Source organism: Chinchilla lanigera, unplaced genomic scaffold (assembly GCF_000276665.1).
Source record: "Chinchilla lanigera isolate Chin_1 unplaced genomic scaffold, ChiLan1.0 scaffold00001, whole genome shotgun sequence".
NCBI lineage: Eukaryota > Metazoa > Chordata > Mammalia > Rodentia > Chinchillidae > Chinchilla > Chinchilla lanigera.
This window is the reverse complement of record NW_004955402.1, coordinates 2,571,643-2,588,221: the sequence shown is the minus strand read 5'-3', so window position 1 is coordinate 2,588,221 and position 16,579 is coordinate 2,571,643. Positions and strand designations below refer to the sequence as shown.

Here is a 16,579-nt window from a genome sequence, read left to right as displayed (position 1 = left end):
AGGCAACAGTTCATGGTGGGAGAACAGCAAAAGCAACAAGAGCGGAAAGGGAGGAGTGGCAGCAAGCAGCCTCTTTCCCTCCCTTACATTGGTGTGTAGACTACCTGCCCCAGGACGATGTAGCACTCACACCCATGAGTCAGTCATAAACTAAAAGCCCGTCCCATGACTGCATCATGGTTTTGAAGGGACACCCAGACACAAAACATAACTGAAACTTTTCTCTTGTTTTCAATACAGGATAAAAACAAGCATTAATGCATATTGTATTAATATGGTACATCTGTTATACAACAGTAATATATGTGGTAGAACATTTCTAAAATGCTGAATGGTGAAAGGAAAAAAGATCACTTACAATCTTTCTTTTTTTTTTTTTGCTGTGCCAGGGATTGAACTCACAGCTTCGCGCTTGCCAAGCAGGCGCTTATGCCACTGAGCTATATCCCCAGCCCCCACTTACAATCTTTTAATTGAGAGATACTCACTAATCTTTTCTTGTTCTTTATACTTTTTATATGTATATTTATATATTTGAAGTATACTGGAAAAATTGCTTTTAATATTTGTTAAGTACTTTAAAACTGATTTTTTTTGATTTTTGAGATAGCGTCTCATTTTATCCCAGGTCGGTGTTGAACTTGCAGCAGTCCTGCTGAGTGCTGGAGTTCCAGGCATGTGCCACCACAGCTGGCTCAAAACTGGTGCATGACTAGTGCGCATTTAATACCACCTGATTTGTGAGAAAAAACTTTTGGCCCTGTTCATTGTTACAGACGATAAAGTAACACATGCACGTGGGAAGGCTCGCACTGCACAGAAGGGACGAAGCATAGGAAGCCACAGCTTTCCCTCCCTCCCCCTGTGACACTTCTTGGAGTTAACAGTGGGTAAAACTTCTTTCTGATCGTTTCTGTTTTCTCTGCTGGGCTGGTGCTGCCCTGGCGCTCATCACTGCTGTTCCACAGCAGTGCCGGCCCGCTCTGTGTGAAGTGCTCGCCGAGGGCGTGTCATGTGGACAGCTCGGTGCACGTCACGTTCTGTTGACAGCAAGGTGAAGTGCTTATTTTTATCTTCTCAGTGCTGTAGTTAATATTTTCGTGCATGTATCCTTGCAGTCTTGTAAAAGTCTATCGGAAGGAGAAGTACCTAAAAGAGAACTTCCTGAGTGAAAGAGAATGTACTTGAGATACTGGTGGCGATGACCAGACTGTGCTGGTGTGTGCATGGACAGTGGCAGGTACTCGCGGCATCTTCGTTCCCTCACACTCCTGCCAGCCCTGGATCGTACAGACCTTTGAGTTCTTGGCCAGTCTGATAACAGAAAAGCAACTCGTCGCGTAAGAGATTATCACTGAAGCTGAAAGTTGTTTTCATGTGTGCAGTAGTGAGACACACATAGCTTTTCTGTGAACTGTCTGTTGACTCTTTTGTGTCATTCTTCTGATTTATTCCCATTTTCATTGGTTTGTTTTTAAATTCATTTTCTTTCACAACTTGCAGTTCTTCTCACATTGGCTTGTCTTTTGACCTTGTTTGTGGTCAGATTTATCAGACTCCTCACTTGTGACTTGTGGGGTTTGAAGCTGCAGAATAACCTTTAAAAGTGAGTACAGAGAGAAAAACTGAGTCCAGTAGTGTTTCAGCTTCATATCAGAACGGCTGTCCAGAGGGACAGAACTAGTCCAGGTGGCTTTTCAACACTGTATTCAGACTGTGTACCTTCTGTCTAGAGAAGAAAAAAGGAACCAGGGTTTGAACTCTTCTTATGTTTGTCCTCCATTGTGCCTGCCGTGTGGAAACTGTTCTGTGCGTATTTTAGGATTCAGTCAGCTCTGGTTTCCTTCAGCAGAGCTGCTGTATAAAATATAATGGCTGTTAGTAGCCCCAGAATGTGATTATGTGAATCATTAAGCTTACCATTTTTACCTCTCTAAGTTAGTGATAGAAACCGCTCATGCGTAGTTCTAGTCCAGGGGTGGCAAACCTGTTGCATGCATGTTGATTTTTTTTTTTTTAAGACAAAGAAGTTAAGGTGTGAGCTGTTTTTTCTAAGCTAGAACCTCAGTGTTCAGGTTTAATCGCAGTGTTGGCGCTTCATGATAAATAGGTGGGCTTTGGGTTGCAGTGTGGGCACTCGGTCCCTCCAAGGCTCGTCGTCACCCTCCTAGTCTTTGTCATGTGCTGTGCATGGTTGTTCGGTCACAGCATGAACGTAGTAAGACTTCATGTTGCTTGGCAGTCAGAGTGAAGCCCTTTACCTTGGTGAGTTCTGTGTAAGAGCCGTCACTTGGATTTGCATTGGGCTTACTTTTCTGACACTCGAGGACCGCAGTGCCTTCATCTCACCTCAGCATGGACACGGGTGATGCCTGGAACATAATCCAAGAAAGCAAATAAAGGATGTTTTGGGGGCGTGGGGAGGACTGGACTGGTACGTGCAGGGTGAATTGGTGCCCCAGGCCCAGGGGTGTTGGTGTTTCTGGAGTGGAGTAGGTGACGGGACGTTTTCTCCACACAGGTGTGTGTGATGGACAGGTGACACGGAGGCCGCTCCCTCTGTGGTCAGGGTGCCAGCATGACCGAGTGCTTCCTGCCCCCCACCAGCAGCCCCGGTGAGCACCGCAGGGCCGAGCATGGCAGCGGGCTGACGCGGACGCCCAGCTCGGAGGAGATCAGTCCCACCAAGTTCCCTGGCTTGTACCGCACGGGCGAGCCCTCGCCGCCCCACGACATCCTCCACGAGCCTCCGGATATAGTGTCGGACGATGAGAAGGACCATGGGAAGAAGAAAGGGAAGTTCAAGAAGAAGGAGAAAAGGAGTAAGTGCTGTTTCTATCTGTGCTTTTGAGGTGTTTCAGATGAACTCCCCCAACCAGGGCTAAATATTCTGGACATACGACCGGAGACTTTGGTTTGGCTTTTTCTGTTCTTTATTTTCAGTCTCAGTTTTTGATACTGGAGTTGTATTTTAGGGTCTGAACCTCACAAGTAAAAATACCAAATTTCCGGAAGTGGCAGTTCTCCAGTGGATATTTTCTGACGTGATCGTTCAAAATAATGTATGAAAAGTAGATACTGGAATTTTGCCCTGATAGCCTTAGTGGGTTTCTTGAGTGGGTTTGGGGTATGCTTTTATTGGAGTTGTAAAGGAAGTAGTGCATTTGTTCCAGGCAGCTGCTAGGACACCTTCATCCAGACTCTTGGGCAGCAGGGAGGGATTTTTCTAGGGAGAGAGCTTTAGTGTGTTGAAGTAGAGAAGGCGATTTAAGTATTTTGGATTTCATGAGGCTCTTAGGTTAATTTATGCACAAATGTGCATAACTTGCTGCGGTGAATGGCCTGTGGGACCGCAGCGTGGCCCTGGAAAGGCGCTGAGGGCACCAGCAGCTCCCCTGCCGCACTTGGGCGGGCTCCCAGCCGTCCCCAGCAGGCTCCGGTACCCCGGTCGTGCTGCCGGCCCTGCAGGAAGGGGCGTCCTCCTCTTGTGCCCAGTTTCTTTGGCCCAGTATGATGTCTGCTAACCTCACTCGTGTTATTGCGTGTGACGGTAATTGTTCGTTTTTTCTGGGTGTTGTTTCCCTGCTCCGGCACACTAGAAATCCGCTGCTTTTGTTGGTCATTTGAGTTATTTTCAGTTTTTGACTGCGATGAGCGGTGCTTCTCTGAACAGTGGCACGCGTGTCTTAGTGTGCGTGTGTGCACGTTTTTGTATGTGCCTGTGTTGTGCCTGTTGGTGTACGTGTGCGTGCATGTCTGTTGTGTGTCCTGCTGACATGCACGCTCGCAGGCGTCAGGAGGCTCTAGAATGGGCTTCTGGGGTGGTGGTGCCATTCCAGTTCCCCAGCAGGGGGAGTGCTCACTTGCTTTCCAGTGTGGCATTTTGTCCTTCCGGAACTTGCCCTCTTCTAGGGGAGAAGAACAGGAGAGTGGTAGGTGCTAGGAGACAGCACAAGGCCTGGGCCGCGGGGCACCTGCTGTAGTCCCATCTGCTCGGGAGGCGCAGGCGGGCGGCTCGTTGGAGTCCAGGGGCTTGTGGCCTCCTCACAAGCAGGTGCACACCAGGATGACTGGTGGGGTGTGAAGGCCGCAGAGCTCTTGGTCAGCGTGAAAGAGGCCGGTGCAGGAGCTGAGCCCGCGGGCCTGCCGGCGTCCCCTCACGGGGGCGCCTCCTGTCCAGTTGCCGTCTGGGAACAGGGCCGAGTTCCAGCACCGCAGGGGTGGATTGGCAGGGCGCATGTGATGGAAGGGTGCTGTTCTTCAGGGTTCCTTCCGTCAGGCCTGTGTAGAGCTTGGCACGTGTGTTGACACTTGGCCGGCGCACACGTGCTGTACAACACAAACCAGCCTCCCCTGCTGCCTGGGTGTCGGCGCCGGGCCTGTCTCCCTCCTGTGGCAGTCGCTGCCACCGCAGTGTTCTTTAGCTAGAAGATCCGTGTCTTGGGAGCTCTGCCAGGTGGCGCTGTTTTGTGGGCCGCTCTTTAGAAAGCACACACGCAGTCTGACATTGAACTGTTGTCTAACCAGCTCTCCTTGCATTGCTCTGGCAGCTGAAGGCTATGCTGCCTTCCAGGAAGATAGCTCTGGAGACGAAGCTGAAAGCCCATCCAAGATGAAGAGGTCCAAGGGCATCCACGTCTTCAAGAAGCCCAGCTTCTCTAAAAAGAAGGATAAGGATTTTAAAATAAAAGAGAAACCCAAAGAAGAAAAGCATAAAGAAGAAAAGCACAAAGAAGAAAAACATAAAGAGAAGAAGTCCAAGGACTTGACAGCAGCTGATGTTGTTAAGCAGTGGAAGGAGAAGAAGAAAAAGAAGAAGCCGATTCAGGAGCCGGAGGGACCTCCGATGGACGTGCCCAGCTTCAGGCCCGTCTTTGGGATTCCCTTGGCCGACGCGGTGGAGAGGACCATGATGTACGACGGCGTCCGGCTGCCGGCCGTTTTCCGGGAGTGTGTGGATTACGTGGAGAAGCACGGCATGAAGTGCGAGGGCATCTACAGGGTCTCAGGTACGGGAGTGATAACACGAGCTCACCTGCACTTCTCAGAGGCAGGAAAGCCGGCGCTGGCGTGAGGAGCCCGCTGGCGTCCTTGTTCCCCCCACCCGCAGGCTAGGTGGCCTCCCCCAGCGGCCCCTCGTTCCGTTCCTGTAACTCTCACTTAGCACCTCGTCGGCTCCTGAGAGATTTAGTTATACGGTTACTTGAGGGCCTTACGTATTTTCAGGATGAGTTAGGTCTGATAGATCAGGATTGACAGATCAGCCAGTTTTTCCACTTAATCGGTTCCTATTGCATTTCCAGCAGGTTGAGAAGGGGCAGCTGGTTTTGATACTTGGGGAAACCGTCGTTTCTGGTAGGTAACCAGCTGTCACTTAAGAGTACTTCGGCTGCACTGCTACAGTTCTAGAGGAGAGACAGTAGAGGAGATACAGTAAAGTAGGCAAGGAATTTGAGTTTATTATTCCTTAGTAGTGTATAGAATTAATGCACGTTAAACAAGTGTGCACATTTGATTTTTAAGAGTGTTTTATGATGAGTTAGTTTTTAAAATATTTAAACAGCAATGGTATAAGCTGTTCCCCTCAACCAATCCTGATGACCATGGAGAAATTTGGTTTTAGGCAGTTTTCCTGAAGGCGTCTGTGGTTTGCTCAGATGGTCTTTTCGTGTCTCTGACCGGTTTCTGATGTGTGCTGTCCTCTGCAGAGTTGGCCTTGCAGAGCTGCTCGCCGGGAGCTCCGCGCTGGGAGGAGCCGGCCACTCCTGCTGAGCGCTTTGCCTGTGTGTCCTGGCGCCCAGTGGCAGGGCAGCGCGCTGCAGCTGGAGCTGGCCTGGGTGGGGACTTGCCTTCTTTCAAGCCAAAGAGCACTACTAGTTTTTGCTGGAGAGTTTAAAAACTGATGTGAAAGATAATTTACTTTACATTTTAAATTTACTTGTCTGCGTTTTCATATTTTTTCATTAAAGTGCACCTGATAAACTTTTTCTCTCTGTGCTTGAATTCTTTATTTAAAGTATCCAGCTTTTAAAAGAAAAACACTTTGATAACACTTTCAGAGTAAAGAAACCAAACATAATTGTTTAAACATAACCTAATTTGCTATGTAGATATTGTAGGTTGGAAAATTAAATGTTTTTAAAACAAGTACAATATATTTATGGGATGGTACATATGGTATATATTTGACAGAGATCTTTGCCAAGAATTTCAGTTAGTTATTGCTCACCTTGTTTTATTCATTGTCATAAAAAAATGGAAATTAATTTTCTAACTTTTCTGTCTCAAAGATTATGCATAAAGATTCTTACTATTTTTGTATTTGGGGCCACTTGATTTTATTTTGATAAATTACAGGTTCAATTATGGTGCCATTAGAAGGTTTTTCACATAAGACAAGGAATGCCAAAACCTGAATATGAGCTCTGTGTTGACTGTAAAGTGCTGTTCAGATCACAGGACAGTTGCCTAGAAAGCCTTAGCCTTGTGGCTTAATAACTGGCCTAACGTCTAAGTGTACAAAGTGCAGAGCAGCTTTGTACTCTGAACGAGCAGTCCCTGCTGCTGACCTGCCTTGCTTAGCACAGGTTGGAGTAAAGACTTAAGCCCCGGATGCAGGGCTTGAAGAGCCTTCACTCAGGGGCTCGAGTTTCTTTTTGTTCAGTAGGAGATGCCAAACAGTTTGATTTTAGAAGCCAAAACTTTAATTTTTTGTTCCAGCTCTGTTTGGATTAAGAAAACACTTTAAAAGTTGAAATTCAATGGGCTGGGGATTTAGCTCAGCGGCACAGCGCCTGCCTGGTGAGCACAAGGTCGTGAGTTCGATTCCTGGTACCGGAAAAACAACAACAGCAACAACAACAACAAAAAATGAAATTCAAATAAAATTGAAATTAGATGGGAACTGTGTAGTGGAGAATAATTTTCAAAGAATTCATTTCAGTAGATAACTCACCTTTTGTATTTACAAGTTTTACTTACAAAAATAAATTCACCCACAGCTTTTTGGAGCATACTCAATATGAGCCAGGTTACATTTTATGTCAACAGCCTTGTGACAAGTTAGAAAAAGCACTTGGCTTAGTTTGGATGGTAGTTTAATTTTTCCCTGAATTTTTACATAGTTACCTTTATACCTAAATGCTTTTTTCTCCCCAAGTCGGTTGGCATTCACATCTCAGGCTGCTCTCCTTGGCACACGCAGAACTTGGCGAGGCTCACCCTGACTGTCGTCTTCCTGCGGCAGGACTTGCGGAGAAGCCGGGCCTCACGCAGATGAAGAGCTCCGTCGGTTTTCTGCCGTCTGGGAGGCCGGGCTCCATTTCTCATGGGGGCCAGGGGTCGTGGTAAAGAAAGTGCTTGGGTTGCATGTTCTGCCCTCTCATTGTTGTCTTCTCTTCTGAATTTGAATGTTTTAAGGAATTAAATCAAAGGTGGATGAGCTGAAGGCAGCCTATGACCGAGAAGAGTCTCCCAACCTGGAGGACTACGAGCCGAACACCGTGGCCAGCCTGCTGAAGCAGTACCTGCGAGACCTTCCGGAGAACCTGCTTACCAAAGAGCTCCTGCCGCGCTTCGAGGAGGCGTGCGGGAGAGCCACGGAGAGTGAGAAGGTGCAGGAGTTCCAGCGCTTGCTCAGGGAGCTGCCCGAGTGCAACTGCCTCCTCGTCTCCTGGCTGGTTGTGCACATGGACCACGTCATCTCCAAGGAGCTGGAGACCAAGATGAACGTTCAGAACATCTCCATAGTGCTCAGCCCAACCGTGCAGGTACTGGCTTTCTGTGCACGCCCTGGCGCCGTGGGAGGCCAGGGACGCTCTGTTTCTGGTCTTGGTGGTGCTGGGGCTCGAACCAGGGCCTTGTGCATGCCAGGTAAGCGCAGTGCCACTGAGGTGCACTGGCCCTTGCCTGTCATTGAATCCCCTGTGATGAGGGAGCCCAGAGGGCAGGCAAGAGACGTTGGACTGCAGGGCTTTTCCTTCGTCATGTGGACAGTGTCCACATTTAAGATAAGGAGCGCATTTGACGCTTAGTGTGTAGCTGTGAAATTGGAGTGGTGTGAGTTTAGAAACCTGCTCTGGGTGATGGTGCTGTGCGTAGTTGAATTCCTCAAGATGCCTGCAGTTACAGCGCTCAGCTATAAAACTGTAAAGGTTCCGGTTGTTTTATCAAGTAGGGTTATTGCTCAGTTATATCACAGACAGATCAGACGCGGGGACAGAAGGGCCTCCATTAATTTGGTCAAGAATTTATTGAGGGTTTCATTGGTAAAGACTTATCTCACAACTGGGGTATGGTGGTGTGTGCCCGTAATGCTAGGAGGCCGAGGTAGGAGGATCACAATTTTGAGCCCAGCTTGGGCTATTAATGCGCTGTGTCTCAAAAAAAAACCAAACAAAAACTGTCTGGGGTGTGCTGAGTGCGAGACTGTCCACCCGAGCAAGGCTCGCGGGAATACATGTTGGGTGTCAGCCTCCTTTGCTGCTGCTCAGGTGATTAGCCACTCATAACTGGGGCTAAAAACCAGGACATAACAGTTACATTTTAACTCCTTTTTGGCATAAATCATTGTCTCTGTTATAAGAGTGTGTTTTCTTTAAAGCCTGTTTCATTGCTTGTACTGATGATCTTTTATAAGCAAGGCGTTTCTCAAATTTCTCAAACTGAAATGATCACTAGTCAGGATTTCAGCATCCAGTGCACGTTACCATTATGTGGGTGATGGCGGCGCAGGAGGCCCAGGGTGTTGGGAACAGATCCTGGTTGTCCCAGGCCGTGGCCTGTGGTTCTGGCCTCCCAGGGTGCGGTGTGTCCCAGGGCCTCTGCCTCTGCAGCCTCCCGGCTTGGAGATGAAGGACAGTGCATGCTTTACTCAGTTCACCCGACAGTTACAGGAAAAAAAGGACGTGCTGACAGGCAGTGCTGCCCGTGCCTGCGCAGGTTCTGATTTCCGCTTCCGTCGCCTCCAGTTTGACCATCCCTTCTTAAGTTGGCCGTTAGCTAGCAAAGCCTGTCTTGTCTCTCCTCAGAATTTCCATTCACGTGTCCAAGGGTTCGAGCTTGTGTTACGCAATTCTCACGAATGAAGTAATTTTGTTCTCTCCCAAATCTTTTTCTTTTCCTCCAGATCAGCAACCGTGTTCTGTATGTGCTTTTCACGCATGTGCAAGAGCTGTTTGGAAACGTGGTACTGAAGCAGGTGACAAGGCCTCTGCGATGGTCTAACATGGCCACGATGCCCACGCTGCCCGAGACCCAGGCTGGCATCAAGGAGGAGATCCGGAGACAGGTGTTTTCCTTACCTGCCCACAGTGGGCGCTGTGGGGACAGGAGGAGGGGCTCTGCCCCACCCCCGTGACCTTGCGGGGGGGCATGTGAGGCACCGTTCCCGCCATACACATCAGGGCATCCTGACTTTAGATCAAAATACTGCTCGAAGTTTGGTCGTGCTCCGTAGGAATGCCCTGGCTTTAGGCCAGTTGCTTACTCTTTAGCCTAGGTGTTCTTTTTTTGTTTTGTTCTGTTTTTTGGGACAGGCTCTTGCTGTGTAGTTCAGGGTGGTGTTGAACGCACTGTGTAGCCCAGGCTGGCCTCCAACGCATGGCAATCCTCTTGCCTCAGCCTCCCGAGTTCTGGGATTACAGGCGTGTGCCCGAGCCCAGCTGATGATGCGCTTACTGTAAAATGCATCCTGCCGTAGGGTTGGTGTGACAGTTTCCCAGCGGAGGTAATGAGTGGGGGGGCTCGGTGTGGCGAGGCCTGTGGTAACGTTTGGTCATCTAGACAAGGCTGCTCTGTGGCCCTATGTTACACATAGGAAGGCTGTCCTGTGATTCTCAGGCTAGAGAACCAGGATTAGCCCTGCCGTACCACTGACTCTGGCATAAGAAGCAGTGCTGTGTGTCAGATTACATAAGAAATTCAAGATGCGGTAAGAAACACAGGTGTGTCTGATCATGGGTGCCGTGTCCTGAGTTCCCTGCCTCCCCCATACCCGTGCTCGGAGCTCCTGGTTGTTTTAGCTGGGCCGTGTGGGGAGCGCAGCTGGGGTCTGCAGTAGCTGCTGTCGAAGCCAGGCAGGTCGCTGTCACCAGCCTTGCTCCTGGAAGCTGTTGAGCCTATTTCCCCCGAAGATCCTTGGGAAAGGACAAGCGCAGTCACTTACTCCCCAGTGCTCAGGGAAAGTAGTTGTTTATGGCTTCCGCGGGTGCAGCGGTGTTTTTGACATTACAGTAAGGCATGGGGTGCTATCTGGTGTGTTGTTGTTTTCTAGGAGTTTCTTTTGAATTGTTTACATCGAGATCTGCAGGGTGGAGTGAAGGATTTATCTAAAGAAGAAAGATTATGGGAAGTACAAAGAATTTTGACAGCCCTCAAAAGAAAACTGAGAGAAGCTAAAAGACAGGTAACTTACCGTTTTGGTTTGCTGTGTCATATTCTAAGAAGACATGAAGAGGATGTGCCGGAGTCACGTACACCACTGCAAATGATTTCTTTTAAAAATATTTATACATACCTGTTGAAGTGAAATTCTCCCGTGGGAAGTGTGTTCCCGCCAGCATTCCTCGTTCAGGGTTACTGGTACTTGAATCCAGTCAGATGTTTCATTAACTTAGGAAGGTTTTATTTAATTTAAAGACGATTTTACTTAGACAGATTTGGTCATTTCCTGCTGGGTCACACCTCTGCTCAGCGGGCCGAGGGCTGGCAGGGTCGGGATGCAGAGCCTGGAGGCCTCAGAGCTGGCGGGGTGGCTCTTGGCTGGGGAGGAGGGCAGGGTCAGGCCCCGCTCCCTGCCAGCTGTGGGTGGGGCTCATTGCTGGGTGCACATGTCCAGTCTCTGGGCCATCTGACAGCCCAGGTGCCATCAGCAGTGGCGTCCGCACAGCGCTCTGAGCCTCGGGCGTGCGCAGCAGGCTTGGGGAGTAGGCTGGCGGCCCGGACAGGAGACATCGGCTTTCGCATCTCTTGCTTCTCGTCTCCCTGGGTAACAGAGTCACCGTGGTGTGCGTCCAGGGCCAGTGTGAAGGGATGCACTGCTGTCTCTGTGCCGGTTTATTTCTTTGTTCTTTGTGCCCCACCAGGGTCTCGAGCAGGCTGAGCCACACCACAGCCTTTACCAGTTTTTTAGGTGCTGTGACTTCCGCCTGCTCCTTGCTCACAAAATGCTCAGAAGGTTCCATCCTGTTGACTTTTTATCTTGGAGGAGTGTATGACTTTTTTCTTTTTGAGACAGGGTCTCACTGTGTAGTCTAGGTTGGCCTTGAGCACACTGTTTGGGCAGGCTGGCCTCAAACTCGCGGCAATCCTCCTGCCTCAGCTTCCAGAGTGCTGGGACCATGGTTGTATGCCACCATGCCCTGCTTAGGAGGGCGTGACTTTTAAACAGTAACATAATTCAACACACTAGCAGGCTAGAAGTAAGAAAAACCACAATATCAGCTTGGCATATTTTGTGAACAGTTCCACTCTTGGGTATTTAAGACAAAAAGTCGATGTTGTGCTGAAGGCAGTGCACATACGCGGTAGTGCTCTCATTGCAAAGCCCCACAGCCCCCTGCCGGTGGGTGGGAAGGGCCTGGCTTTGTTCCTGGGGGTGGGCTGCAACCCTGCCCAGCAGGTTACGCTACAATTGCTGAGGCAAACAGCACGGGAGGACTCTTGGCCTCTTGCTCAGTAAAGAGGCCAGATTCAAAAAAATCTCCTTGCTGAGTGACTCAGTTTATATGAACCTCAGAAAGAGGAGCGGGTGTGGTGACGCACGCCTATAATCCCCGCACTCAGGAGGCTGGGACAGGAGGATTGCCGTAGGTTCAAGACCAGCCTGGGCCACTGAGCAGTTCAAGGCCAGCTGAAGTGCATAGCAAGATCCTGTCTAAACAACAGCAAGAACAAACTCAAAAGGGAACACTGGTGGTGATGGGGAGCAGGAGCGAGTGAGGGGTTGCCGGCGGATGGGGATGCAGGCCCCTGGTGTCTGAATGTTCCACAGCACCATGGTGCTGCTGTGACTGCACGCGCGTCAGGACCGACACCTTTGGTGGCCCCACGCCTGTGCCCTGAGGTCCCGGAGGCCGTGAGCAGCGCAGCCCAGGACGGACGCGTGTGTGCGCCGTGATTCTGCCCAGTGCTGGGAACAGAAGCAAACGTGCGCTGGGGTGGTGCGCCTCTGGCACACGGGCTGAGCGTTCTTTCCGCCTGCTGGACAGGAGTGTGAGACCAAGATTGCCCAGGAGATAGCCAGTCTGTCAAAAGAGGACGTTTCCAAAGAAGAGATGAATGAAAATGAAGAAGTTATAAATATTCTGCTCGCCCAGGTAAGCCACATTCTCTCTCTCTTTTGCAAGGCTTTTAATCATCATTGAGAATGACAGTTTGAGAAGCTCGGCTGCAGAATCTTTCGCCTTGAATGACAAGGTGGCGGCGCGGGCTGCTGAGCTGTGAGAGCGCAGCGTGTGCTGTCCCCTGCCGACCCCTCCGGGCTCTGTTCCCTGGTCACCCTTGTCACACTTGGCCCACACAATGTCTGGGGCTTCCCCAGTGCACAGCTGAGCAGATTTGTTCCCTCTCGTGAGGCCAGACTTCAGTAAGAATTTGCAGATCCACTGTGCCCATGTCATGTAGCTCAGGGCCTCGGCGTGTAGGGCTGCGGGCCGTAACTGGAGCTGGTGTGACAACTGCAGCTATGTGGGCTTCGTTCTTTGCAGGGGAAGTAGTTGTTGGAGACAGTTGTCTCATGGTCCTTCGCTGATTCGGTAAATACCCTTGAGAACCCACTGAGCTCCGGGACCGGCGGAACAGGAGCTTTGTTTTTCTTCCTGAGTTTTTCAAGTCAGCCTCAGTCTGTTCCGGAAAATCCCAGGGTTTGGCTAGAGAGGAACGAGGTTCCGGGCTTTGACCGCATCACCTGTCTAGGTCCCCAGAGACTTGGCATGCAGGTCACCTAAAGCCCTGCAGAGTCCACCGTACTGTTCCTTGGGGGACACAGCTCTTCCTGGGGGCAGATGTGGCGCGGCTGCATCTTTATTCAGGGTCCCTCAGCCTCGTAGTCTTGTGTGCCATGTTGTGGGTGGCTGGGCGCAGGCCGCCTGCTTCCCACCGCTGTTTGCAGAGGGTATGCGGTGCCTCCTGGCGTGGCAGTGGGCTTCACCACACAGCCTGTTGCCCAGAAGGGAGGCCGAAGGCCTTCGCCTGTGTCCAGCTCCTCCTTCCCACAGCCAGTCTGCTGCTTCCACACTGTGCCCAGCTTGGTTTCTCCTGCAGAGGGCGGTGTCTCGGTGCTCGGGAATCCCCCATTGCTTTTGACCCCCTGGTGGCCAGGTCAGCGTTAGAGTTGGTCCTGTTACACGGGATGTTTTCCGTGTCCCTTGCATCTCTGGGACAGGCTGTGGCCAGTGGCCAGTGATGAGGAGAAATGATTTCTGCACCTTCTTCCCTTCGCTGGTCTGCCCTTCACGGGCCACTGCACATCTCCCCTGGGCCCTCTGTCCCTAGTGATACCATGGAAGGAAGGCCACCCTGGCCCAGGGGACACACTTCCCAAGAGGCCGGCATCATTCTGCGTGTCTGTCCCCGGGACCTGCCTTGGTCCTGGCGCACGTGTCCCGGCAGCGCCGGGCCGTAGCTTCCCGGGGGTGCTGAGTCGCCAGGAAGCCCAGCCTCCTCCTGGAGGAGACCACGTGGCTCTGGCTGTGCTGTGCTGCAGTGTGAGGGAGAACCCAGCCAGTGCTGTGTCCGAAGGCAGCTGCAGGCCTCGCTTACTCGTTTCAGGAGAATGAGATCCTCACCGAGCAGGAGGAGCTGCTGGCCATGGAGCAGTTCTTACGCCGGCAGATTGCAGCCGAGAAGGAGGAGATCGAGCGCCTGCGTGCCGAGATCGCTGAGATCCAGAGGTAAGGAGAGCCCAGGGCATTTAGGTTTCCAGAATGTTCACTAAATGTTCACTAGGTATGGCATGCACTCTAGGAGGCCGAGGCAGGAGGATTGCAGGGTAGAGCCTAGCTGGGCAGTTTAGTAACTTAAATAGACCCCCGACACACATACAGAAACTGTTTCTGTTCTCAGACTTTCTTACAAAAGATGAAGGTCAGTGAAATTGATGGCCTCTGATTTCGTGTGTATCAGGTCTTCCGACTGGTGCAGTAGGTGGGCACGTGGCCTCACGCCTGTGCTCCCGGCACTCTGGGAGGAGAATCAGGAGTCTGAGCTCAGCCTGGGAAACTCAGCAAGAGCTGTCTCAAAATGAAATAGGCCTGGGGGTGTAGCTCAGTGCGGAGGCCCTGGGGTCAGCTCCTGGGGCGCGCACACAGGACGCAGACCTGGGCTCTGGCTAGGGCTGTGCGCTCAGGAGAAGGGGCGGCCGCGAGAGCGGCGTGCAGGCCCTGCCTCTGTCCCCAGCCGCCAGCAGCATGGCCGGAGCGAGACGGAGGAGTACTCCTCGGAGAGCGAGAGTGAGAGCGAGGACGAGGAGGAGCTGCAGCTCATTCTGGAGGACCTGCAGCGCCAGAACGAGGAGCTGGAGGTGGGTCTGGGGTCGCAGCCAGTCTGGGAGCTCGAGCTTCCTGAGTCCTGCCCGGTCCCCAGCAAGGAGGCTGCGTAGGCAGGAGTCGGGCTGCGTCACCTGAGCCGCTGGCGCTGGCTGGTGGCTCGGTGGCCGCCTTGTGTGCCCTTCCTCCCCCCACCCAAAGCAGTGTTGAATGCCGCTTGGGCAGCTTCGAGTGGCCTTCAGATGGCCTCTGAGATAAGCAGGAGCAGCAGGGCTGGGACGGGAAGCCGGGGACACACAGAACCGGCGGGAGACACGGTGTGCCCAGCCGGGCGGTCGCTGGGGTCCTCAGGGAGGTGTCGGCTTGGGACCCGCGGAGGTGGAGGGAGCAGTGGGCCATGGGACAGTGCAGGGCGGGGGAGCCACAGGCCCAGCAAGGCACCTGTCCCTGTCAGCTGTCACCGACCGGACCGGGCTCCCTCTGTCCCCTTCCTGCAGATCAAGAACAACCACCTGAACCAAGCCATCCACGAGGAGCGCGAGGCCATCATAGAGCTGCGTGTGCAGCTCCGCCTGCTGCAGATGCAGCGCGCCCAGGCCGAGCCGCCGGACGATGAGGAGCCCGAGCGGCGGGCGGGCACCGTGGCCTGGGACGGCGTCCTGGAGGCCAAGCCGTCGCCGGGCAGAGACCGGAAGGAGACGCCCATCTGAGCGCGCTCTCTGGAGTCGGCTCTCCGCCCGCGTCCCCACGACGGTCCTCAGACTCAGGTTCCGGAGGACGGAGCAGGGCGCCCGTGGGCCGTGGACAGATGCTCTTCCAGATAGTGTCAGCTTATTTGAAAATTAATTTTCTTCGTTAACGTAAAGTAACGATTTTAACCCTTGAGTGGCTTCTTTTTAAACCAAAAATTGTCTTTCTTTGCTTTTTTATCACAGCAGAATCAGGATCTCTTTCTCATCCAAGGGGGGGAACCAAACCAGGTCACTGCTGCGCCTGCGGGGTGCCCGCCGTCGCCCGCAGGCCTCTGCGTACCTAGTCACTCTTGCTTGTGCCTTCCACACCTCCTCGGTGCAGACGACTCGGCGAGGGCGCCGCTCCTCTCCCGACTGGCCGGGCGGCCCCCGCTGGTGTCCCTTAGCCCTGTCACGCTCTCCTCTCTCAGTTCTCAGCCGAGGCCGGCCGAGTGGCCACAGAGGCTGCCGCGGGCTCCGCCTGCCGGCCACTCACTGCCAGGGGCCGCCAGAGGCCTTTGCCCCGTGGCCGCAGGTGGCCACCTCACCCGAGGGGCCCACAGAGATCTGTCTCAAAGCCCAAACTTTCCCCCACCGGCCCTCCAGGCGGACACAGCTCCTCCGGTCGCTGGCCTGGGCTGCAAGGCCCGTGTGTGCTGGAGGAGCTGGGCTGCGCTCTGCAACACGAGTTTTCAGCTGTCCCTGTCACCTCAGTCAGTCTCCTGAGGGACGCCTGAGTGCCCGGATGGAGCAGTGGGAGATGACTTCTTTCCTGCTTGCCATGACTTGCCCCCTCTCCTCCTCCTGCCGCCCGCTAGGAGGCCTCGCCAGGCCGGGGGCAGCAGGTCAGGCAGTCAGGTGAGTGTCGAGCAGGCAACCTCGGGGCTCCGAAGAACCCGAGGGCTCTCTCCTCCTCCTAGTTAGTATTTATTTTCAGCACCTGTTTGATGCGGTTTTTTATCCTACCTATTGCACTGTTGTGACTTGTTGGCCATTATTTGATTTTTGTACGAAAAAAAGCTTTGTTATAGAAATCAGCATACTATTTTTTTAAATCTGGAGAGAAGATATTATGGTGACTGAAAAAATTGGTCAGGTGTCAAATATAAATGTATAAATGCCTTGCTGTCCTGTCAGACATATTTTATTCATTTTATATTCGTTGGCAATATTGAAGGTTTCTTTTCTGTTTGTGTAAACTCTAATTTCTATCAAGGTGTCATGGGTTTTTTAAATTAGTATTTCATTACAAAATGTCTGATTGGTTAACTAATTTTTTGTCAGAACCATTATTGATCAAGCAAATAAATTCAACAGCCATTTGGGAAAAAAATTGCTATTTTTGTGCACACTGTTTGTTTC

General features: G+C 51.9%; 1 protein-coding gene and 1 long non-coding RNA gene across 5 annotated transcripts in view; both read left to right on the top strand.

The window, feature by feature from the left end:
• Window positions 1-16,550, top strand: part of Ralbp1 (ralA binding protein 1) — a 44,369-nt gene extending 27,819 nt beyond the window's left edge. For all 4 annotated transcript variants that reach the window (XM_005372599.2, XM_005372601.2, XM_005372598.2 and 1 more), the window contains exons 2-10: window positions 2,522-2,822; window positions 4,551-5,009; window positions 7,420-7,769; window positions 9,128-9,289; window positions 10,274-10,405; window positions 12,210-12,317; window positions 13,771-13,892; window positions 14,398-14,521; window positions 14,984-16,550. In XM_005372599.2, coding sequence (XP_005372656.1) covers window positions 2,579-2,822; window positions 4,551-5,009; window positions 7,420-7,769; window positions 9,128-9,289; window positions 10,274-10,405; window positions 12,210-12,317; window positions 13,771-13,892; window positions 14,398-14,521; window positions 14,984-15,196 — 1,914 coding nt within the window. In that variant the 5' untranslated portion in view covers window positions 2,522-2,578 and the 3' untranslated portion in view covers window positions 15,197-16,550. The remainder of the gene's footprint in view (window positions 1-2,521; window positions 2,823-4,550; window positions 5,010-7,419; window positions 7,770-9,127; window positions 9,290-10,273; window positions 10,406-12,209; window positions 12,318-13,770; window positions 13,893-14,397; window positions 14,522-14,983) is intronic.
• LOC102023647 lies at window positions 5,016-5,982 on the top strand. Its single transcript, XR_259016.2, has 2 exons — window positions 5,016-5,355; window positions 5,709-5,982. It is a non-coding gene; the product is annotated as an uncharacterized LOC102023647 (long non-coding RNA).
• Window positions 16,551-16,579: the final 29 nt, after the last annotated feature.